Here is a 26,096-nt window from a genome sequence, read left to right on the forward strand (position 1 = left end):
CCAGAGGAGGAACTGCGGGAGGTTGGCCAGCCAGGAGGAGGGACCATTGGGAGGTTGACCAGCTATACCCCCCCCACCCCTCCATCAGGCCTGATGGGGGGGTGGGGCCAGACTGCTGGGGGGAGGGACCACAGGAGGTTGGCCGGCTCGGGGGGAGGTTCCGTGGGAGGTTGGTTGTGGGAGCACACTGACCACCAGGGGGCAGCTCCTGCATTAAGCATCTGCCCCCTGGTGGTCAGTGCACATCATAGCGACTGGTCGACCTGTCATTTGGTCTTTTGGTCACTTAGGCTTAGATAGATAGATAGATAGATAGATAGATAGATAGATAGATATAGATATAGATTAAGAAATGTAGAATTAAGTTAGGTAAATGGGACTCAAAGAAGATATTTCTTTGAGAAGGAATAGTTTGGGCCTCCTGTTTTTACTCATTTCTGTTTAATTCATACAAATGCCAGGAAGTACTATTTGGGCAGAATACATATTAGATCTAGTTAAAAGATTTTTTAAGAACTCTAAGCCTGATGGAGTGTTGTCTGAACATATGTGTCTTGATAGATTCCATTTATTTTTTTGGTCAAGATTTACCCTGTACTCTAAAAGCCCAAAGTATAATAGTATAGTTTGCCTATATCAGTGACATGATTAGAACAGAGGTATTTGACATGTGATCAGAGCAAAATGAGGGATTGATTGATGAAGAAAGGTAAAAACAGATCAAATGATATTTTATTTCAATGGCACAGTTAAGGTATGGTAATGAGCAAACTGAGGCTTTAACGTTATAGATTAAAGGAAGAGGGATAATTTTTGAAAATTTTGGAAATTTATAAATTTTAAAACTTGAAGTCAGATAGTAACTCATCAGAGTTTACTTTATTTAAAAAATGTTATATGCCTTTCTTATTAAGCATTTAGGCTGCTCTTAAATAAAACATTAATATAGTTCTAATTAAATATATAAAAATTTTTTGTTTATAAAATATTAACCCGGCTGGCAGGGCTCAGTGGTTGAATGTTGATCTACAAGCCAGGAGGTCATGGTTTGATTCCTAATCAGGGCACATCTCTGGGTTTCAGGCTAGATCCCCAGTGGGGGGCATTCAGGCAGCCAATCAGTGATTTTCTCTCATCGTTGATGTTTCTATCTCTCTATCCCACTCCCTTTCTGAAATCATAAAACACATTTTTTTAAACTGTTGAAACTGTCTTCTTAATATTATACATTTTAAAACATTTCATGGCCTGCAATAGTAAACTCAAGGGAGAACAAGACAAGGACCCGTTTTTACTCATTTCTGTTTAATTCATACAAATGCCAGGAAGTACTATTTGGGCAGAATACATATTAGATCTAGTTAAAAGATTTTTTTAAGAACTCTAAGCCTGATGGAGTGTTGTCTGAACATATGTTTCTTAATAGATTCCATTTATTTTTTTGGTCAAGATTTACCCTGTACTCTAAAAACCAAAAGTATAAGTGATGCTTAGTCTAGCTCAAAATTTCTACCAATCATTATTCCAATATTTTCTAAGAGCATTCTTTATGACTGATTTTTTTGTGTGTGTGACTGATTTTTGAAAAAAAAAAGTATATATATATTTAGACTCTATAGACGGTACTATGGCATTTTAAATTTAATATTTATAAGATGGCATTGAGTTAGCAGGCAAAAGAAAGTCATTATGAAAAGTCATTTTTTAATAAATATAGTTGATCAGCCCTGGCCAGTGTGGCTTAGTTGGTTGTGCATTGTCCCATACCTAAAGGTTACTAGTTTGATTCCCAGTCAGGGCACATGCCGAGGTTGAGGGCTCAGTCCCCTGTAGGGGGCATGCAGGAGGCAGCCGATCGATGTTTCACTCTGGCATTAATGTTTTGTTTTTCTCTCTCTCCCTCTCCATTCCTCTCTCTCTAAAAATTAATAAAAATATTAAAAACAAAAAAACACACACAAATGAACAAAACAAAATAGATATCGACTCATATAGAATAAATTGTTGGTTGCCACAGGGGAGAGGATTTAAGTGATAGGCCAAAAATAGTGAAAAGGATTAAGAGGTACAAACGTCTAGTTACAAAATAATTCCTGTGTATATAGTGTACAGCATAGGGAATTTAGTCAACAATATTATAACTTCATATGGTGGTAGATGGTTATTAGACTTATCATGGTGATGACCTCTTAAGGCATATAAATGTCAAATCACTATGTTGTACACCTGAAACTAATATAATGTTGTATGTCAGCTCTCACTAAAAATAAAAAATAAATAACTTAAAATTTTTGCATTTGAGTTTAATGCCATTTTATATGAAAAACCTGTCATATTTTTAAAATTTTAATTCAAAATGCTTTTGTCCTTCCCATTCCCCACTATTCATAAAACCCTATACCAAATGAATTTTACATGCTTCCAAAAATTAAGTTTACTATTTAAGGATAAAGATTTTTTTGTCTTGAGAATATCCAAGATATGTGGTACAGTGTCTGAAGGCAGATAGTTCCAAAAGAGGAACTATCAGGTGTTTTGAGGAGTGACAGCATGCTCTAGAGCCCAGTACCCCTTTGCAATATAAGATTTGGTACGTTTGTTTAAAAAACACTCACACTGTCTCTTTATGTTGAAACTGTATTTAACCATCTTTCTCTGATAACTAACTATCCTACAGGTATCAGTGAACATCAGTGATTACTATAGAGCACTGTAGTTGAAGGAGGATGAAGTTTGGCCGAAAGTGTCTCAATCACTGTCCAATGAAATTGATTTTTTTAAATTTTAAAGTGAATCTCTAAGCATTACTGTCTTTACCTTTTGTTTCTCTGTTCAAACAGAAAGTAACAGTTGTTAGATGAAGTTCTCATTTTTTTTAGCCTAGTTACTTGTATTATTATGTATTATCCTTAGGATCTTTGTTAAGGTGTGTTTAGATGAACTCGCCACCACAACATTACACTAATATAAAAGCACACTTGGCAGCTATCCCTTCATCTGTGTGTTCATATGTGCTAACAGGTGGTAATGGTTTATTTTACCTTGTGGCATCAATTAAAAAGTTTCAAAGCCAGTGGCAGAATTGAACAGAATTTTACTATATATTTATAAAAATAATTTAGAAAACTGGTTCAGTGTCTTAGCCCTGTTTCCAGTTTGGAGCCAAATGTAAACAAATATTTTTATTTGTTATCTTATTATTTTTATTTTGTGCCTCCTATAATCCATTTGTTATGCCACTTTTAAGAAAGCAGTAATTAACATTTTTTAAAACTAAACAGCAGTATTTCTGCTCAAGTTAATTTCAAGTACTCTTTTTATCCATAATAACAACTCCTTGGGGAATATGAGATATTTTAAATAAAATTAAGTTGTAGCTTTAAAAATTAATTTCAGTATGGGAATAATCCTAAAATATTGTGATATAGTGAAACAATTTGAAATTTCCTTTATAAACCTATTAAAATACCTACTTAAGCATATTTAACCATTTGTTCTAGATAAAATTTAAGAGCTTTTGGAAATTTGTTATATTAGATACATATTGTTTCAGATTCATGCTAATAATGCTGCTTAAGGAAAAAACTCACAATTATTGATTTTAAATTTCTTCCTACAAAAGCTGTAAATTTCAAAAAAAAGATATTTTAGAGGAAATATGTCTTTTGCATAAATATTTAACTCATAAGGGATATAACTTTTTAAAAGATGAGTACCTAATGATTAACTTCATCCTGGAAAAAAACAAAACAAAAATTGCAATGATTCATGCTATTGATACAGGCTGTACCTCCATGGCTTTAATCTTTTCTGTGACAAAGATTTAAAAAAAGACCTTCCTAAAATAGAGGCTCTGTGGTTGTGCAGTCGGGACACGTGTGCCTTGGATTCTAAGACAAGGCCATTTTAGGATGACAGAGTAAGCAGTTGAGAGAGGTCCTACAGTAGACAGTTGAGAAGAAGTGAAGACAGGTTAGTAGATCAGGTTGGAGATTTTGGAGACTGGTAGCAGGCAACCGGCAGAGGGTGTGTGCAAATGGTCATCATTAGGATGTTAGAGAATGAGTAATGGAAATGCTCGGCAGGTGGCAAATACTGTGGGCCAGGGGGAGCATGGTAAGAAATAATAAGTGGAGATCTAGGCAGGGGAACTATTGGCAACAAGGGAACCCAACATCAAGTACTGAGGATTCAGCCATAGAAATGGAAGTCCCATGGCAGAACATATCCCCTCAGAAGTAATATGAGGAAAGAACTCAATAGAATGTTGGCTTTGGGCTCTGAGACATCGAGGTGCTAGTTAGGTGGGAACTGAGGCTGGAAGCCCAGCAAATGGAAGAAAGAAATGAACCCTCTTTGGCACAAGGATTGAGGCTGCATTCAGTAATTTTGAATCAGTGTACAGGGTCAAAACAGGGACCATTAGCAGAGTTTACATGGTGGTAATCTTCAAACTATGGTTTCAGTTTTTATATTTTCCCTACCCTAGAAATGAGCTTGGCTAGATGGTATTGGTAGAACCTTCTGTTAATAGTTAAGGAGCGATTCCTTTATGAATAAGAGAAAAGCAGAGTTAGAGGTCTGGCAGGCAACTGTAACTGAAGAAGAGATGCTGCATGTGCCCTTCTTCTCACTGTGCTTCCCCACCCTTCACTACTGAAGCGGGGAACCGATTCACATAGGACACAATTAAAAGCCACTAGAAGAACTGTGAGACCAGGTAAACCATAGGACCAAGCTTTGTTAAACCTAGGAGGTATTTTTATTTTTAATCTGATGGACACTTGATGTGATAAAAATGGGAGTACTAGCAAATGCATACTGTGCAACAGGTCAAGTACAGTTACCTCTAAGGAGCCATAGAATTCCCTAGTTTCTAGATGCCCTTAAAATGTCCTTCAAAATGAAATAGTCATTTTGGGGGAGGGGTGTATTTGTTTTATACTGCTGACATAAATTGCCACAAGGTTAGCAGCTTAAAGCACTGTAAATGTATTATCTCTCGGTTCTGTAGGTCAGAGTCTGATATAAGTGGGCTGGTTTCTCCACTCTAGATCTTGCAAGGCTGAAATCAAGGAGTGTGAGCCAGCTGGGTTCTTATCAGGAGGCTCTGGGAAGAATCCACTTTCAAGTTCATGTAGTTTGTTGGTAGCTTTCAGTTCCCTGGGGTTTTAGGAGTCAGCCTGGGGCTGCTCTCGGCTTCTAGAGGCTGCCACATTCACAGGCCCTGGGGTTTGCATGGCTATCTTTGGGTGGCTGTTCTGCCTACCACAGAGGGGAAATTTTTTTTTTCTCAAAAGGTGACTCATCCAATTTCTCCTGTAAAGTTCCAGTCAGAGTAAAATACTTACACTCTCAAATAGAAGCCCAGGGATTTTTTACATTGAATCAACAGTGTAGAAAAAAGACAAAGTCTTCCATCTTTGAGTTAAAAAGAAAAAACAGGGACAATAACAATAACAGTTACAAACTTGAGAAAAAGGGTACAACATTAATATGCCTAACATTTTTTCCTTGTGTTTCTCTTTAAACTATGGCATTTTGAAATATTGTTGAAGATCACTTTATTAAGTGTTTGACCAAAATGTTAGATTGTGGGTGGGAGGAGGGATGTTTAATGGAAAAGCTCTCACAGATTGGCCTATGGTGTGGTCATGTGGCCATAACACAGGCTTATTGCTCTAATAACAATTTACACAACATCAGAAGTTCATATGAAGACAATAAATGCTTCTTGAAGGCTGAACTTATAAATACAATATATGAATGATGATAATGGTATCATAAATATCCCCATTTCATTTCATTTTTAAACAGAAACTTTTATATGCTATTAATATGAGTTTTCTTAATAATTTATAATCATCACTTTGGGGATTATTTACACCAAGTTCAAAATTTTGTGTGATCAAATGACTAGGCACCTAATATTTGGGATGCATGTACAGATATGAAGATATCATTTAGAATGACATGGTCTCCAAACAAGTCCCTTATGTCAGCCCTTTTTCTTATAATCTATTATTTCTGATTAAAGCTGAATATAGAATTCAAGGAACCAGGAAATATGGCTGCTGTCCTGAAAACTAACAACTGAATCAAAGGCTGCCTCCTAAAGTATTCTTAGGAATGAAATCATCACTGCGTTTATCAGGGTCTTTTTGCATTTCTCTTGTACTTAAAACATTTTTTAGCATCAGTAGCTGCTTCCCTTCTGTTTTCTGTAATTTCCCATGCTTCTTTGCTTTCATATGAAAAAGTTAGCATTTTGTAGAAATTACCAGCTAATCACAGCACTCTTTTTTTCTTCTGCAACATCATCTGTAATATTTAGATCACCAATTCTTAACCACTTTATATGTTTCAGAGGCATGGAACAGATGGACATATCTCTGGTGGGAAGAGGGGTGGACAGTGAAGAGATAAACCAAAGAACCTATATACTTATATGCATAGCCCATGGACACAGACAATAGTGTGGTGAAGGCCTGGGGGAGGGGAGGGGCTGGGCAGAGTGGAACAAAGGTTGGGGGAAATGGGGGACATGTGTAATACTCTCAACAATAAAAATATGTATATTTAGTTTTTGTAAAAGCAAAAATAAAGGGCAAGGATGTTAACTGCTATATTGCACAGCTTAAAAGAGTCCTTGACAATATATTTTGATTGAATTTATTAAATAATTTTGAAGTCATGAAATTAAAATTTAAAGTCATTTTAACGATTTACATTGCTTAATTCTTCATCTGACAATTATGTCTCACTTTTAAATAATACCTGGAAAAAACATAAGAAACATGTATAATAAAGAACTCGGAAGAAAAAATTAGCATATTAAGTACCTTTAAACTATGTAGTCCCCCAGAAAAGTAAAGGAGCCAATGATGACCCAGCATCTTTACTTCTTGAATTTTAGTTTAGTTGCAAACAAACATTTTTATTTCCTTTGGGTAGGCAAAATCTTCTTTTATATACTTTCTAGGCAACTAGAATTAAGGGAGAAATCTCATCTTTGAACTACACTAGGAAGTTGCAGTAATTCACTGAATTCTGTTTTGGTTTTATAAACCTGATCAACATTATAGTATGCATTTCTATACAAGTATTAGAGGCCTGGTGCACAGATTCGTACACCAGTGGTGTCCCTCGGCCTGGCCTGTGCCCTCTGACAATCCAGGACCCTTCAGGAAATGTCAGACTGCCAGTTTCAGCCCAACCCCTGCAGGCCAGGCCGAGGGACCTCACCGGTGCATGAATCCGTGCACTGGGCCTCTAGTATGCATATAAGATTTTTGGTTAATCTCTTCCCACCCTCCTCTCGCCCTGCTTACCTCTGAGATTTATCAGTCTATTCCATGTTTCCATGCCTGTGTGTTGAGCATCTGCCCCCTGGTGGTCAGTGCGCGTCATAGCTACTGGTCGAACGGTTGGATGGTTGGATGGTCGCTTAGGCTTTTATATATATAGATAGGTGAGTGAGGTTTACAAATCTGTCTTTTGTATTGCAAAAACAAGTTTCTGTTCTGCAATTAATTAGAACAATAATGACATCCAGTGTCTAGCTTTTAGTACTAAGAGCAGCTTCCCCTCACTGCCAAAGGATGCAGATCAAATCTTTCTTCCCAGATCTGACTTAATCATATACATTTAGACTAAACGAGAATATATGTTAGGTGGTAAAATTTCCTCTTACTCTAACATTCTATATTTAGTCTTTATTCAAGTTTAGTTAAAATGAAAAAAAGAAATTTGCCTTTCACTTTTTAAAAAACGTGAGTGTTGACATATGAGGTGATATAGAACAATATCTGGCTAATGGTAGGTATTCAATTAATGTACCCTACATTAAATTGCATGCTTTTGCTTAAAATAGAATAATATATTAATGTTTAAGAAATATTATTTCTTTTATAGTTATATGCTTTATCAGATGTTTAGAATTTTAGCATTGATAGGTAAGCAACATTTTAGATAGCCACATTTACACCTAGATTTCCTCAGGAAATATTAAAATCATTGGCCTTCATTATTAATAACTGCCAGTGCTATAGAATAAACATTATTATTTTTATCAGTTTATATACTGGGAGATATATGCTACAAACATACTGAGATATTACATCTTCTATTGAGATATTAGTACATGAATGAATAGGTGAGGGTAGTGCCACAGATCCACTAGATCCAGTGTTTGTTTTGAGTTCTTTTCATAGCAGAACAGTTGGATGTATACAAATCTGTCTTCAGCATATTTTTGGTTCCTTCTTGACTGTTCTCAGTATTTGTAATATGCTCACCCAGGTTGAGAGATGAAATCCATGATTGTAGAGCAGTTGTATATATTATTGCTCTGTGTAAGAATTAAATCTAAAACCTTGATTTGATTACAAAGTCTAAACCCAAAGGTTTTTGTATTTTTATGTCATGAAGCCCTAGGATTCGATGAAATAATTTGCAAGTGAAGTAGACTTTGAATTTTTCAACCTGTTTTTTAAATAATTTGTTTATATGAGACTATTCTCTCCAAATCTATTCCTTTCTCTTAAGTCTCCTAATTATTTTTTTACACTCACTACGTTATTTTTACTATCAATTATATTTTAGTTACCAATTGTAGTCTATCAGAAAGATAATAAATAATGTGTTGCCACCTATAGGCAGAAACCTAATTTATTTATGACATACAGAAAAGCGTAATCTAAAAAGATAGTTCTGTTTTCCAACTCCTACAACTACCATTTTCAAACTTATTGCTTACATATTTACCTATTGTTACGATGTTGCCATTTCAGATGCCTGTGCCTTAAAGCATTTGTTTAAACTTTTATCATTTTGTTATGTTATTTGTTTTTTATATGTCATTCAAATATAACATCTTATTAAAGTTCTGTGACTTCAGAAAATTTAAAGAGACCTGTTTAAACCAAATAACTTAATCATATACTAAACTAACTGTTGTATCTTAGTTTACCTCTGTAGAGGGGGAAATTACCAATATTTGTTCCCAGGAATGAAAAGCTTCCCCTCCTACAATCTATTATCATTAGTCTTTGGTTTTGTGCCTTCTCTGTAATGATATAGGTTTGTTTCTCCTTTATTCTTTGCAGAGTGCTGCAGCAGCTCCCAGTCCAGTGCTAGGAAACATTCCCCCAGGAGATGGCATGCCAGTAGGTCCTGTACCACCAGGGTTCTTTCAGGTACTCAGAGAAACTCTGACTAGGAATGTTAAGGCATAGGAACTCCTGTTTGATTTTATTTAAAGATATGAAGGAGAGTGAGACTATTTTTATTCTTAAGATAAACATAATGCTGTGCAGCCAACTCTTGATTATTCAAAGACATTAGCCCTTCCTTCCTATATTATTGTCAAAACTTTATTCATTTATTTATTTTGCTATTTCATTGTTCAAGAAGAAAAAAAGGAGTTGAAATGCAAATTAGCCCATTAAGTGAACCATGGTAAAGGTTTGATAGGAGAAGAGGCTAAAGATGAAGTTCTGAAATGGATTTTAAATATCTAAGTTATCCATGTCTCCAGAGACTAAAGGTAATCAAGATTTGGCTGTACTTTAAAAAAATATGGCTAAATCATAACTATTTACTTATCAAGATTATAGGTTATATCAAAATATTTGAAAATCATTTTTGTGGCTTTTAAGCTGGAATTTTTATTAATATCATTACATCACATGTTAGCATTGTAAAATTTTAATAACTCTTATTTTAGCAATGATGATAGTGATTTAAGAATTATAATACATCCCTTTTTAATTTTATGGCATCCACATCTTAAATTTGACAGTTTTCTAACCCAAACCAACAAAGATTTTGAAATTCATTTATTTTACTACCGGGTTAATTTTATACCACCCTTTGAGAAAATTAGGAAGAATTTAGGAGTTAAAAACTAGAGTTGAAGGCATTATAGGAATTAATGTAATATGCTATAATAACAATATCTAACACAATAACTGCTTACTGTATGCCATGCTTTGTTCTAAATATTTTACATATATAAACTCTTAATCCTTACAATAACCCTAGATGTGAAGATATATTATTATCATTGCCATTGCACAGATAGAAAAGCCAAGGCTTGGTAGATATAGTAGTTTGCACAAGGTCAGAAAGTAACGGGGCTGGGATTCAAATCAAGGCTTTCTGGACTTTTGTCATTAAATTTTCCTTTTCAAGTTTTAGTAGAGCATTACTCATAAAACATTTCTAGCTTATTTTTTTTTCCCTCGTGCTCTTATTTCTCTTGCCAAGGATACATAAGGGGGTAGGTTGGGAAGGAAGCCCAATTCTTCCTAGGGTTAAACAAAGTATATAAAACTAGACATATTCACTTTTACTTTTTGTAGAATGACCTATTCTCCCCTTACCTGTCTTCTGCCTTAATCTTGATAAGAGTAGTTGAAACAGTAAATGTGCTTTAATTATTTCAATGTGATAAATAGTTGAATCCTATTAGAAGCCAGGCACCGTGGCAGGCATCTAAAAATGAGTATACATAATATGTATCTTCCTGATGTTCATTGTCTGGCCAGGGAGGCATTAAAGAGAAATAACTGTAATACAGCAAGATAAGTGCTGTAACAGAGGAAAATGTAACGTTCCGTGATGACCTAGAAGAGAGCTATTAAGTCTGCCTGAATTGGAGCTAAGAGGGGTTTGGAAAAAGTTATTCAGGAAAGAAGCAGAGGAATGATATTCCAGAAAGTGGGAACAGTATAAGCAAAAGTGGAGGCATCAGAATGACCCTGAGCGGAGGTGTTCAGAGTAATATACTCAGAAAGTAGAGGGAGCATAGGCAGGAGTTCCTGGACATGAAGTTGGGAAGATATCTTCCAGCACATTGAGAGGGGCCTTATATGCCACGTTAAAATGGGAGTCTTTATTCAGTAGTCCTGGAAGAGCTGTCAGACATCTTTTAGAACAGCAGTTCTCAACCTGTGGGTCGCGACCCCTTTGGCAGTTGAATGACCCTTTCACAGGGGTCGCCTAAGACCATCCTGCATATCAGATATTTACATTACGATTCATAACGGTAGCAACATTACAGTTATGAAGTAGCAACGAAAATAATTTTATGGTTGGGTCACAACATGAGGAACTGTATTTAAAGGGCCAGAAGGTTGAGAACCACTGTTTTAGAAGGACCTGAATTCAAACTATAGAGTGCAATCAGGCTTTGTTAGGCACCTATGATACAATTACATACAAAGCCCTTACCCTCAAAAAACTCATGGTATGGTTAATGAGAGAGAGAGAGAGAGAGCGAGAGAGAGAGAGCAATTAGAGTATAGAAACAACATGGCCATATAAAATGAATAGAGTGTTCTCTTAGAGCAAATCAGAAGGCCACCAAACCCAATCTTGGGAGCAATCTTGGGAGGGGCATTTCAGGGAAATAGTAAATGAAATCCAATTGGCATCTAAAGATGAGTTTGGCAAAGGAGGCAGGGACAGAGAGAAAGAATATTCCAGGAAGAGGAAAAAGAATTTCAAAGACCCAGAGTGGAAAACCGAGAGACCAAATGTAAAACCAGAGCTTAATTAGCTAAAGGGGCAGTGGCTAGTGATGAGTCTCCAGAGGAACCTTGAGGAGCCTTATAGATTAGTTATGCATTTGTACCTTGATCTTAAGGGCAGCAGTAAGCTATTGAAGGATTTTAAGCAGGAGAGAAGCTTGTCCATATTTGCAATTTTAGAAAAATCACACCGGTTGCAGTGTGTAGCCAGGATTGCAGTGGGACAAGCCTGAGGGTAGGGAGACTATTTAGGAGTCTGGTACAGTAGTAATCCAGGGGAAATTTAATGATGGCCTGGACTGATCGTGTCAGTGAGTATGGAGAAGATGAACAGATATGAGTGACAAATAAATGCGAGATTATGAGTGAAAGAACCCAAGAATAGTATCTGGTTCCTGGCTCTCACCTGGGCAGGTGGAGGTTTCATTTTCTGAGATTGGGACCACAAATGAGGAGTAGGATTGAGGTGAACAGGTGAGGTTTCTGTGGGACCTCCAAGAGATATCTCTTAGACCAGTTTACAGGTTTGAAGCCTAAGATAATGATCTAGGCTAGAGATAAAAATTGCAGGATTATCATCATATTAAGGGCACTTGAATCCACAGTGCCTTTATTAACTGTCCAGGGGGGGGAAGTACAGAATGAGAGAGTGAGAGGGGAAACAACAGAACTCCAAACATACTAACACTCAAAAGATGAACAAGGGCAACAGAACTGGATGCAGGGTATCAGTTGGTTGGCTATTACAGTAGCCCAAAGAAGACATTTTGTGGACATAGTCAAGAGCAGTGGCATTTACTGTATTCTAGTGGCTGGACCTTTAGTTTTCTTAACTGAAACTGTTGAAAACTAATTGGAAAGGAAGCAGCATTTCATAGTTATGTTTGCTAGGTCTCGGTTAACCAAATTAGGGGTAGAAAAGAGCTGGAGGAATCAAGAATGAATCTGAGGCTCAGCCGGCGTGGCTCAGTGGTTGAACGTAGACCTGTAAACCAGGAGGTCACAGTTTGATTCCCAGTCAGGGCACATGCCCGAGTTGCAGGCTTGATCCCCAGAAAGGGACGTGCAGTCTCTATCATCATTGATGTTTCTATCTCTCTCTTCCTCTCCTTCTTCTCTGAAATCAATCAAAAAATTTTAAAAAATATAATGAATCTGAGATTCCACCTTTAGGCCTCTGGAAAATTTTAATTTTTTTATCTGACTTTTTTAACACTTAGAAAAAGTGTTAGATAGATTTGAGTTTGATACATGTCATCCCTCTATTCAGGGAGACCATTCCAGCTAATCCCAAATACTCTTTTTCCCGTTCAACAGGTTGAAATATGTCCAGTCTCCCTAGGAATGTCTCTATGAAATATTGAATAATTCAAACTATCAAACTTTTAAAAAAGAAATAGGATGTATCTTTTGGTACATAGTCTGATCTTTTGGATCAGACTACTCAAGTATTTCCTAAATATCAGCATTGGTTTCCTACTGTGATTGGGCCATACTTCAGCATGATTCTGGCCATCCCCTTTGTTAGTGAAGAGTAGCTGCCTTCTCTGAGTAGAAATAGCAACAAACAATTATAATTTAAGTTCTAACACCAGTTTCTAATTCAGTTCCAAAAAAAAAAATTAAACTCCAGTAGTTACCTTGAGTATGAGAATAGTTTCAAATCCCCATTCTTAGTGAAGAAGTGTAAAGCCTATTTGGGGGCAGCTGGAATGGGACTAGAGCAGGAAAGAATTGAACCTCTTAGAGTTTTAATGAATAAATGAAACTAATGAAAGAAGAATTTGGTGCGCGCTTTGGCAGCACATATACTAAAATTGGAACAATACAGAGAAGATTAGCATGGCCCCTGTGCAAGGATGACACACAAATTCGTGAAGTGTTCCATATTTAATAAAAAAAAGAATTTGTAACTCGCATATAAAACACTGGATTTAGTAGTTTGGAACTTGACTTACTATGTGATCATATCATAAGAAGTACATTAAAATATTTCTCCTGAAAAGATAAACATACTCCTTTTATCCCTGTTAACATTGCAAAACAGGCCCCTTCTTTTCTATCTCTGACTTAAATATATTATCAACTGCAATTATCACAAACTAAGTTTGTGATTATGTAACAGCTCCATTTGAATAATAGCAATTAAATTCTAAAATGAATAATTATGATTAATACCTCATACATTTAACAAGTCCATCCTGGAAGGCAGTCCTGAGATTAGTGTCTTTCTATTTGTGAAAGATATTAATGTTGTTCATATTTACACTTAGATGTTTTTATTGAAATGGGAGAGCTTCTGTTGTTGAGTAGGAAACCAATGAAGTAAAATCAATGGGAATAGTTTGGCATGCAAAGGAGGTATCAATTTGGTAAAATAAAGCCATTTAAAGTCAGTCACATATATTCATTTACTTTGAGTCTTTCATCAAAGGAATAATTTATATACAAAACCCTAAAATTCTCAAAGTGTCCTACCATGGGACTGGCGAAGGGTTTTAGAGCAACTTTCTTCAATTGGGAAATCTTGCTACGGGGGTCAGAGGAAAGGAGACTTTCTTAAATTTCTACTAGGCTTCAAACCTAAATGTTCGTTGGCCTGTATGTTCATTTGTCAATGTTAGTGGAAGAAAATACAGTATTGTGGTGCGATGAACGTACGCAAAATGGACTCAGTGCACTCAGAACTGAGTTTGTAATCTGCCTCTCCCGTCCCTGTGCTAGAGTCTTATTCAGAAGTTTCGCTGTAACTAGCAAATCCGAATTATGTATTAAAAGAGTCAATCTGCTATTTATTCATTCTCATAGCATTCTCACTAAAAGAGAGGCAAAGTTTGATTCCTATAATTTTATTGCGTAGGCAGCAGTGTTCCTTGAACCAATTAGATTTTCTTCTCAGTTATGTATAATAATCAAAATAGTTTAGTAAAATGCATAAAATAAAAAAGTTCTCATTCTTTTGTGCTTTAAAAAAATTAAGAGTATTAACTCTCTTACCTTATGAAGTACCATAATTTTATAGTTTTGAGTAACAAGAAAACTTCTCTTGTGAATTTACTATAACTTGTGCCACATTAAAAAATAAAAAAGAACATTTCTTGTTTCAACCAAAAAAATTGGAGGAAGGGGATGAAAATACTTTGTTCCCTCCTTTCTTCCTTTTATCATAAGAAAACTTTTAAGAAGAAAACTATATCTTTTTTTAAACTTTAAATATGTTTTTATTGATTTTAGAGAGAGGAAGGGAGATAGAAACAACTAGAAACATGCATTGGTTGCCTCCTGCATGTCCTCTACTGGGATCTAGCCCAAAACTTGGGTGTATGCTCTGACCAGGAATCCAACCAGTAACCTCTTGGTTCATGGGTCAGTGCTCAACCATGGAGCCACATTTGCTGGGCCTGTATCTTGATCTTTCTACTAAACATATATCTATTATATAAAACCACAATATAATATTTTAATAAATACTGATTAATAAATATCTTTGAGCATAGACCTAATATGGGATATACTTGTAAATATCTAATTTTGATCTTTGTATAGCCTTTTGTTCATTGTTACCATATTATGTTTTATTTTGATTTTCATCTTGATACATTTACTGTATTATAGTCCCTGAATCTTTAGTTTTCTTAACTGAAACTGTTGCAAACTAATGGTCTATTGGTGTTGGGTTGTAAATTTAAGGCTTTGACATGAATAAGATTATAAATACTTGTTAAAGATAATGTGTACCAAGTAATTTAGTTTCATACTAAGGTGGTCATCCATGTTTTAAAATCTGAATTGATCGCAACTCTGATAAGGCAGGAAACATGTAGCGGCAGGTTTGTAAGGCATGTTTTCTTCACAGGCATGACGTGAGCAATGGTAAAGCTGCCTTGCCATCTAGTGGTGGTTTGCAGATGTCTCTACTCTTCAGGGTATGTTTTTCAAAGGTTTTATTTTTAGCAAGACTGCACTATAGCAGGCTGACCTAACACTTTGACATAGTAATAACGCAATAAGAAGAACAAAAATTAGAAAGAAATGTCCTCCTTTCTCCTCGGTGGTATTATTGATTAGAAAAAGCTCAGTATAAATCACTTACAATGAAGATAAAAACAAAGCTTAGCTTAGGGTAATAGTCAATATGTTAAAAGAAAAAAAGTTAAAATGAATCAAAAATGAGAAAAATGGTTATTTAATATAACACTTGAAACTGAAAAAGAAAAACAAAAAGAAATGTTTTTGGCAAGCCCTGGTTGAATGTTTCTGGAGGTCGATTTATTTAACCTATTTCTGGAAATAAGCCCTGCATTTTGATGATATCTTCATAACTAAGTATACCCATCTGCTCTGCTATTCCTAATCAGACTCTGAGAATGCAGCTATTTTATTATCAGTTGGCACCTGGTTTACTGTATTATGTATACAATAGTTAAATAGTCTACATGCCTTCTCAGTTCCCTTCTGTTGTTATTAATCTTCATATTGTCTTCACTCCCAATGGTTTGTTTGTCTTTCCTCTTTCCTTCCTGACCATGGCTGTTTCAGAAATTAGAAATACTCTAACCTCGGGAACTACTCCCTTTCCCTCTCCCAGAAGTTGTAGATACTATCTTTGATCTTAGATAACAAACTAAAAGATTAATTTGAATATCTTTTCTTAGTTTGAATAAATAAGATACTGAAAATCTCAAGCAGAACTGACTTACTGAACTAACACTATCAATGTATATATAGTTTAAAAATTCCAACATTAAAAATGGCATTTCTCAGAACTTTATGCACCAGGATTTAGAGAATGGAGGTGGGGAAAGCTTACTTACTTATCAAATTACCTATCAAAGTTCAAGAAATAGAAATTAAGTTTCATTTTCTTACAAAATGTAATTTTGAAACTTTAAAGAGCAGAAATTCTAAATATTAAAAATAGAGCAGGTCTTTCTCTAGTACAAAGATAAAAGCGGCCTAACAGCTGGCTTTGGTAATGCTTTCCTGCAGTTGTGGTAATAGTTTTTTCTGGCCTCAACTATTAAAATAAATTAAAACTGCGCAGCTTGAGCAACTAAGTGAGCTTTTTAACAAATTGCAGCTTCAAACAACTGAAGTCCTTGCAGCAGTGACTGGACGGACAGAGAGCTGAGGAGGGAGAGTCAGGCTTCGAGTCTTCACTGAGGTTTCCCTATCAGGATGGAATGAAATCGTTTTCTCTCAGAAATCCTTCTTTTTTGTTTATGTGTTTCTCTTCTGTAGGGAGAACTTCGCTTGGCCATCCTAGACTAATACTGGTTTTGCTTTCACTTTCATGCTATAGGTGTCACGATATTTAATAAAATACCATACTTTAAAATTTTACCTGTGGTGAGAGTTAATCTATTTTTCAAATAATTTGAAATTACAGTTTTTCTTTTGAAAAATATCTAACTGAAAATTTTCCCAGAGTGCTGAAATTTTAATAAGAGCCCCGTGGGGTGCAATATGTATACCAAATTGCAAACATGCAAAGGCTATTTATAACACAATTTAATTTTTTATTTAAGATTGGTTACAGAAATGAAAATGGTCTATTGTTTGAGAAATTAAAGATAAGGAATAATATAAATTTCCTATGTAGGTGGGATAGATTTGTCTTAAGTATATATTAGGATGCTTTCAACTTTTTAAAAAATGGCTTATCATTAGGTAGTACTCAGGAATAACTTATTTTATATTCTGTATCAGGGATCCACAAAACGTGAAAGCCAGATAGTGAATATTTTAGACTTTAAAAGCACATCTCAACTCTGTTGTTGTGAAAAAGCAGACATAGGCACTATGTAAACTAATACGCATGGCTGTTGCAGTAAAACATTATTTACAAAAACGAGTGGTGGGCCAGAGCTAGCCCATGAGCCATGATTTGTCCACTCCTGTTCTATAAGAATATGGTCACCACGCGATAGCCTGTAAGAGACCCAGCAGGTGGGGTCCAGAGCACTTTCTCCAAGTGTATTCTGTGCCTGCGGATGTGAGTCCTGGAAGTCACCTACTCCTAATGTGTCCAAGTTCTTGGGAGTGGGGGTGTAGGACTAGAAATCCTTTATGTTTTGTTGTTTAGTTTTGTTTTTAACAGATGAATCTTTCAAACTGAAATTTGAGAACCACTGCTAAGATTGCTGATAGTATTCAGCAACAAATATTGCTACACCCCCCACCCCCACCCACTAGAGTTACTACTGCAGTAAACAAGATAAATAGAAATCCCTGCCCATATAGAACTCAGTCTACTAAGGGAGACAGTCAATAAACAAAGTAAATATTTTAAAACATATGATATGTTGGATGATGGTCAGGGCTAGGGAGAAAAATGAAACCGAAAAGGAAAGTAGGAAGCCTTGCAGAAATTTGGGGTAGGGTGGCCAGAGAACTCGTCGAGAAGATGCCATTTAAGTAAAGACCCAAAGGAAATGAAGGCGCATGCAGTCAATATCTGGGAGGACTGTGCTAGGCTGAGAGACAGGAAAGCATAAAGCCCCTGAGTTCAAAGCATGGCTGGCTTTTTGCAGGGACAAGAAGGTCTGGGTAGCTAAAGTGAGTGTCAGCTGGGGAGAAGAGTTAGATATGAAGTCTTAGATAACAGGAAGCCTTATCAGGTAGTCTTTATAGGTCATTGTAGGGATTTCGGGTTTGACTCCGATGAGAAGGTTTGAACAGGGTTATCGTGGCTGCTATGTCCAGATTAATCTGTAGGAGGGAAGGATGGGAACAGGGAGACCAGTTTGGATGTCATTGCAAATTCTGACAAGAAATTATTATGGCCTGGACTAAGAGGGTAGCAATAGTAAGAAATGATTGGATTCTACATATATTATGAAGCTAGAGCTAACAGATTTTGGTGATGGTTGGGACTTGTGTTAGGAGGGGAAAGGCTAAATCAAGGGTGCCTGTTCAGCTGGAAATATGGAGTTGACATTTCTCATGTAGGTAAAACTTCAAGAGGAGGTGTGAGGGGAAATAAGTTTAATTTTGAACTTAAGATTAAGATGACTATTAGATATTCACAAGAGGTTGAATAGGGAACAAGATATCAACGTTTGGAGTTATATGTTTAAGACTTGGGCTAGAGATGTAATTTGGAGAGTCGTTAGCATATGGGTGATAATTAAAGCTGTGAGCCTGGATAACATCACCAAGATAGTGAGTATAGATAGAGATAGGAGCTCTACAAGGATCCCCGGCACTCTGATGTTAGGAAGTCAGGGAGCTGAGGAGGAACCAGCAAAGAAGAATGAGAAGGAGCAGCCCACGAGATTGGAAGAAAACCAGGCAATGCGCTGTCCTGGAAATCAAAAAAAAAAAAAAAAAGTTTCAAGAGAAATGATCTGCTGTGTAAATGCTGCTATAGTCCAAACTGGTTGAGGACTGACAGTTGACCACTGGCTTTAACAAGAAGGTCATTGGTGGCCTTGCTAAGGCAGTTTCAGTGGAGTGAGGGGATGAAACCCTCATTAAAGTGGACTCAGATAAGCTGGAAAGAAACTAGAGTCAACAAGTATGTCCAACTCTTTCAAAGAGTTTTGCACTAAAGGGAAAGAGAAATGAGGCAATAGCTGGAGGGAGATCAGAGAGGTCAGAGAAATGCTGCTGGGAGTGAGGTGTCAGCTGTCATAAACTGTTCATCCCCACGGAGGGACCAGCTCTGCTGGCACCTGTGGGAAGAGAGTGTGGATAGCCTATTGCCAGGTGTCATCCATCTACCAGCAATCAGGTATAATCTAGAGTCTAAGTTATAATTCCAGGGAATAGAGTAATCAGATGTCCTTTGTACACAGTAGGATACTTATCAAGAAGGAGTAAAAATAATTGATTATTAGAATTCCTCCAAATGTGAATACCGTTTTCTGTCATTTTTATATCCTATAAACGATTTCTGACATTACAAACACTTTTGACATCTGTAAATATTTTTCTACTTGAATTTGTCTTATAAGTTTTATTTTGTACATCTATTTAAGACACTCGTATTCAAAAATGTATATTTTAAATTGGAGATGGAGAAATTTAGTTTGTACAAGTTGAATTTGCTCATCTTGCTTATTTTTATACTTTTAAACGTTAGTCAAATTAGTAAACTCTACTTTCAAAAGACTTTTTGGCGCATTAGTAATTTAGAAAGTCTTTCTGTTCTGTAGAAAGACCATTTTGTATAGTTTAGACATGAGTAATTTCAAGTATAGACTTCATGTTTACAGGTAAGTAACCAAGTGAATATGAGAGTACCACTTTATTTCTAAAGAAAGTAAAAATATACAGGGGTGAGCAAAAGTAGGTTTACAGTTGTGAGTACACGAAACAGAGTTTATTTTCTATTGTTTATTAATTATTGTATTATTTATTTGTATTAAAACTGTAAATCTACTTTTTCCCACTCCTGTATACAATCTGCCACTTGTATCAGAACACCAACCCCATAGGACAGTTTCTTTAACAAATGTTATCATTGCATGTGAATTTGAAGGCACTCCTAATCAGTAGAAATTTTCCTAGTATATCACGATGTTCAAAGGATCAGGCAAAGTAGCATTTTTCTTTTGCAGTGGAACATTTAGGTAAACAATCTGTCTCACACTTGCATCTGGAACGAGTTTAGATGGAAGTCTGACTATAAAATGAGGAAAACAAAGAAGGGTACACTTTTGCATTCTTTAATGAAAAATTGAGAGTGGCTTATAAAAATTATCGTTTCAACTTCTTTTTTGGTTGAGTCAGTGATAATTTATCCTAAATGATAAATCTCAAATATTTCTTTTCATACCCATAGTGTTATTGTTTTTTAATACACTAAGGTCGATCTGTCCTTGTGACTTCAATCAGCAGCGGGAGGCAGCACAGAGCTGACTTAGCATAGGATTCCAGCTACTTGTCCCATGGACACCAGAAAAATGTGTCTGTGTGTGTTTGTGAGTATAAATTAATCTAAAACAAAATATTAAAGTTTTTGTAGAATATCATCAAACTTACATAGTTTATTAGACCAGCAGCCAGCACAGTCCCCATTCACAATCCACAAGTCCATTGTCACACACCTGTATCTAATATATAGTAATGAAGGCTTCAGAAATAGAATCTTTTTGAAAAGGCCCATAATGTAAATTAGCAATTTTGATGCTTAGACTAAATCCATATCAAAAGTATAACTCAGTGCTGAATTGCCAAAATAACATCTAAGAAACTGGATCTGTTAATATTTTGCAGTCACTTTATGAGTTGCTTTAATTGTGTTGATGATGATAGAATATCTAAGATGTATGAGACATAAACTACATATTTATGCTTATCAGCAGAATATGCCAGCACAAGTATGTCATTTTGTGAGCTAAATTAGTTTAATACTAGTTGGAATTAAAATGTGTTAATCAAGAGTGTCTTATTCACTAGGGTGTCAGTAATGTCTGATGGAGATTGTCATGAAAAACAGAAAAGAAACTAGACCAATTAAAATACATAAATTGTAAAGTAACTTTGACAAAATTCATTTGCTGCATAATTTAGGCTTCATTACTTTTCTACAGAAAAAAATACTCATGAAGAAACCTCACAAAGCATCTCATGGAATTATAAATATAAAAATATGTGAATGTTCTTACTATGTATAAGATGTCTGAAATGAAATGTTAAGTCACAACATTCTGTAATGATTTTTCAAAATAATATTCTCAGTAGCACATGACTTTAAGAAACAACACACTTAAGAAAAAAGATTGTCTCCTAAGGGAAATATAGAATAGCAAAATAGAGAATAGAAATCTGTATAGGAAAATCATGCACAGCGAAGAAAACTGTGCATTAACTAAAAAAATGGACACAGACTGAATAAAAAGTAATATTTAGTTTTTTTAAGTTTATGCTTTTTGATAAATCTTACAGTGAATATATTTATATTAATTTTCCAGGACTATAGGTAAATAATCATAACCTTTCATATTTATCATTTTCTAAAATTATGTTTGGGAGTTTTTTCCCTTGAAAGATATTAGAATAATTTTTGTCATAGAGTATGTCTTATTCCCTTCTGTCTGCTTAAAACAGTACATCGAAATATCAGAAGAAAGATTAAATGTGTCTAAAGCCATGCCTGCCCAGGACCAATAAGCTAGATATTTGATCTTTATGTAATTAATGGAATTACTGAAGATAACCCATATTTTGTCAAGTTCTATATTACTTTGTACTTTGTGTTTCTGCCTAAATGCTGATTAATTTTTGGCAAATAACCATTTTCTAACAGATTTTTGGACTCAAGATGGTTATGTGCTAAAGACAATTTGATATGAAGACAGCAAATGTCTAATGTTCTTACTCAAATCTGAGCCTTTTTTTAATGGAAAGAAAATATATAAGCTGTGGGGGAAGGGAAAATTTTCCCTCTTTTCCCTGTTCTTCTGGCTGGTCTAATCAAATTGACATGAGACAGATAACAGATGAAAAAATCAAATTTACTACATATGTAATATAGGGTTCCATAACAATATGAGACCTGAGGAAACCAGGCAGTTGAGTTTTATATGTCATATTGAGCTAAGGAGAAGGGGGGTGGGGGCGGGTAATGGTTTGAGGCTCCACAAGGGAGGAAGGCAATTCACAATTCTCATGGAGATGGAAAATAAATGTTTGGGCCATCTTTAACAATGGGACACAGAGGACTTTGATCAAAGGGACCTTGCTAGCTTCCTCCCTGTCACATACTACTTCATATTAAACTTACCTCTGTGTCCCATTGTTACCTATTATGAGAGCTCCCTTCCTGGAGCAGGTCCTCTATCTAATTCTCTTTTAGGCAGTTAGGGGGAAGATCAAAGGTTCTTCCTGAGTCTCAATTTTTAAAAATAACCAGCTTAAAATGATCAATACCTCAAAGAGATATATTTTGGAGTGACAAACTTTGTTCCCCTTCAGCTAAAACCTATTTCTGTGACCTAAGAATTATAGCTTTTTGATAGTTTAGTCTGCAAAGACTGTCTCATGTATAAACACAGCACTTTATGAGACAAACTGTGAGATAAGCTGCTATATGGAGTTCTTAGCAGTTTTCATGGCTGGCCTATGCTTCAGAAAATGATCACTAAGGTACCATACTTTCTTTGCCAAATCATACCTAAATTAAGCTGACATTCTTTTTTGCCAAAGAGTTATGACTGAATATTAGTACTCTATAAAACTGCCTAAGAATTACTATTTTAAACTCTGCACCCCAGAAATAGTAAGATAAACCTGAAAGCAGTAGAATAGAATAAAAGGCCTTATTACTCATCTATATTGTAAGTTCTCTTATATGTTGTTGATATGTATATTGTAATTATAATTCAGTATCTTCTTGGTCTCTCCAACACTTGTTCATTGCCTACTTTTATTAGGTCCTCTGGAAGATATAATGTATCCTACTTAAGCCAGCAGAATTTCTCCCTCTATACATATTTTATAAGCATTTTCCCTAGAAAACCAGGTATACTATGCCAATACTGTGGCTTACAGTTTATCATATCAATAGATACTAGCTGTTTTTTTAACAAGACAATAAACTGGTCAGGTGAGATTTTATACACGAGAACCAAGCTTTATTACATCTTTTGCTGGTTTTTACAGTCTTCCATCAATGTTGCTCATTCACTGGGTCCATGAGCCAGCTGTGGAACCAACCAAATATTTATTGAATGCTACTCTGTACATGCTCTCCCAGAATGTGCTAACTGCTTCCTTTCGAAACCTCATTAGAAGTTATCACATTATAATGAACAGTTTGATTATAATGATGATACTCTTCTAATAATACCACATCCATTTACCACCATTCCCCACCCAGCTTCTACTATTCCCTGTTGGCATTTGACTTTCAAAACACAGACTACTAAGACTACATATATTATCAAAGCTCCACCAAAAATGTTCAAGAAAAGAGAGATAAAGCTTAGTGAATGTATTTATTTCAGTTGTCACATTTCTTTTCCTCCAGTAAATCCAGATCACATGCTAATTAGTGCTTTCTATGCAAATTAACTTGCTTACCTGAAATACCACTGCCTCTTCAGCTTTTCATGGTTGAGTGGTAGCCAGGGTAAAGAATTCTACATTAAGTGAATGGTTGCACAGTTGCTGGGAGGCCTAGGAAGAAGTGCGAAGTCAGACAATTTATTTGTGGTCAGTTGGTTGTAAGAATGAAGTATGTGTACCTGCGTTTATTCTATAAATGTATTGCAGTAGTAGAATGTTACAGCAGTAAGAAAACTAAAGTGCTAGTTAAGAAATTTGGTCTGTTATACATGAAATAAGCTATTAAACTCTACAGAGCAAAACTTTCTACTCTACAAGTGTGTCAAAGGGCATATTCAAATAAAATTATAAAATTCCGATTTTACTTTAATTGTATAATAAAGAACTTGTAAAACTTCAAGGGATTTTGTGAAGAAGTCATTTTTGAAGTGAGTGTTCATTTGCTCAGTTGTTTTGAAGTTCATACTTTTTTAAGCTTGGTAATTGTGTAGTATTTCTTTCAGTCATTTAGGAAGATATTATTCATTATTCTTTTCAAAATTAGAAGCAAATTGCACATGAATAATTTTGTCCTCAAAAAAGTTCAAAGTTACTTTGAATTACATAAATTGTGCATAATTATATACTTTAGAATATACCTCAGACTTCTAAATTTTCAGAAGCATAAAGTAAATGCTACATTTGTTCCCTCTAAAGAAGTTAGTGTTATTCTTCTCTTCATCACTGATATGTTCTAAATTATGCTCATAAAATAAGACATAGTATATAGAAAGTGGTTAAATGATTGGTATTTTTTAAAAACTTTTATTTATTAATGATTAAAATTTTTCTATATCAACTTGTTCTTAAGCACTAAGAGTTAAAGGGTTTCTAAAGTCATGTTGAATATTTAAAATATGATTTAAGGTGATTTATACATTGCTATATCAATTTTAAGGATCTAGGAAATACCAATTTTATGGATAAATTACATTTTGCCAGCTCACATTAAGGTGATGACTGCCTCATACGGTTTTGTGTTCTTTCCTCTGAAGTGGGTTTTCTACATATCAAGGCACGTGTCTCCCCGCAGTGTACTTTATGACATGGTGTGAACAATGTGCAAAGGAAGTAGAGGGAAAGGAGCCTAGGAAGATTCTTTAAAGAGGCAGTGACATTTAAACTGGCCCTTGGAGGATTAATAGAAATTTACTTGGCAGAGAAAGGAGAGTACAGAGTATTCTCAAGAAATAGAGAATATTCTGCTGTGGATAAATCATATTTATAGGTTTTTTAAAAGCTATTAATGTTAGAAAATGTTAACAACATTTGAGCAATGTAAGATGTCTACTTTGATCTTGTAAGGAGTGAGGGCCTAAAATGGTCCTTATCACCTGTAATTTTAGTACTGGTAAATTATTTATGAAACCATTCCCTTGGAGGGAGGTCTGGGATCTTCAGAGAAGGAAAGAATTGGACTGAGAAATCTACCTCCAACTAGTGTGGGGAAAGAGGAAGGACTGGTTGCTTCTGATCTTAGGGATTGAGATAAAACACTAAGTTGCCTGTGGAAGACCATGTAAGAGGGAGACTACTGCTTCCCACTAGCAGAAAGGGCAATGAGGAAAGGAAAATCTCTCTTTAGAAAACAGAATGTAAGAAAAGCAGAAGTGTAGAAGTCCATGAATAATTCTTGATATAATGGAAACTAACAATCTTTTAAAATTGAATGACATTTATGCTGAAGTAAATTATGATTATAAATGTTGTGTTGTTCTTTAAGAGACTATTTTGAGGAAATGAGATGGACACTTGATTTGTATTTCTGTTAGTCTTCTTCCCTTTCATTTTGTCATCAAATATTTATTGATTTTTCTGACTTTGTATATATTTTTATTCACTTTGAGTTATCCCATTCATTCTGGGCAGACAACTTAAAAACGTAGAAACAAGAATTTATGCCTGTAAATGTAGTTTCCAGTTCACAGTGCTAACTGTACTACTCTATTTATCATATAAAGAATCTTACTCCATGAATTTTGTCAATTTGGAAAACTTTTTAATAGCTCTATAAACTAGGGATGATGTAATATGACTTTTGAGGGAAGGCACCAGATTGAAATATTATTTTCTTCGAGTTTTCATCGATACTTGCCATTTGGTGAAGAGAACATTCTATTTGTTCCAGATTAGTGGACTGATGGTAGAAAACAATTTTCCCAGAAAATTCTTTCTCCTATTAATTACAAGACTGTGAACCTTGAAAAATCCTAAGCAGAGGACAGTGATCTTTATCTGCTTTATTCACTGATATGTCCAACCACTAGAACAGTGCCTTCGTAGGTATTTAATAAATATTTGTTGAATGAACTAATCTCTAGCACACCTTTTAATCAATAAGTACAGCTTTTAAAATTCTCCCTATTGACATTTGCTCTGAACAAAGGGCATAATTGTTTGTTGGAGTATTTTTTTCTTCAAGTGGGTTTTCCATTTTCTCTGGAAATGGAAATAAGTTTTTCCAGCTCCTCAATAAAGGTGGTTTGTGCCTTAGGAACATATGCTTAT

General features: G+C 35.3%; 1 protein-coding gene and 1 non-coding gene across 12 annotated transcripts in view; both read left to right on the forward strand.

Moving 5' to 3' along the window:
* SSBP2 (single stranded DNA binding protein 2) overlaps positions 1–26,096 on the forward strand; it is a 212,554-nt gene that overhangs the window by 131,042 nt on the left and 55,416 nt on the right. For 8 of the 11 annotated variants that reach the window (XM_023750274.1, XM_023750266.1, XM_006081249.3 and 5 more), the window contains one exon: positions 9,108–9,197. The exons of the other annotated variants lie outside the window; for them this stretch is intronic. In XM_023750274.1, coding sequence (XP_023606042.1) covers positions 9,108–9,197 — 90 coding nt within the window. The remainder of the gene's footprint in view (positions 1–9,107; positions 9,198–26,096) is intronic. 11 annotated transcript variants of the gene reach the window in all.
* LOC111825650 lies at positions 13,326–13,428 on the forward strand. Its single transcript, XR_002828843.1, has one exon. It is a non-coding gene; the product is annotated as a U6 spliceosomal RNA (small nuclear RNA).

This window comes from Myotis lucifugus, unplaced genomic scaffold (genome assembly GCF_000147115.1).
Source record: "Myotis lucifugus unplaced genomic scaffold, Myoluc2.0 scaffold_0, whole genome shotgun sequence".
Classification (NCBI taxonomy): Eukaryota; Metazoa; Chordata; class Mammalia; order Chiroptera; family Vespertilionidae; genus Myotis; species Myotis lucifugus.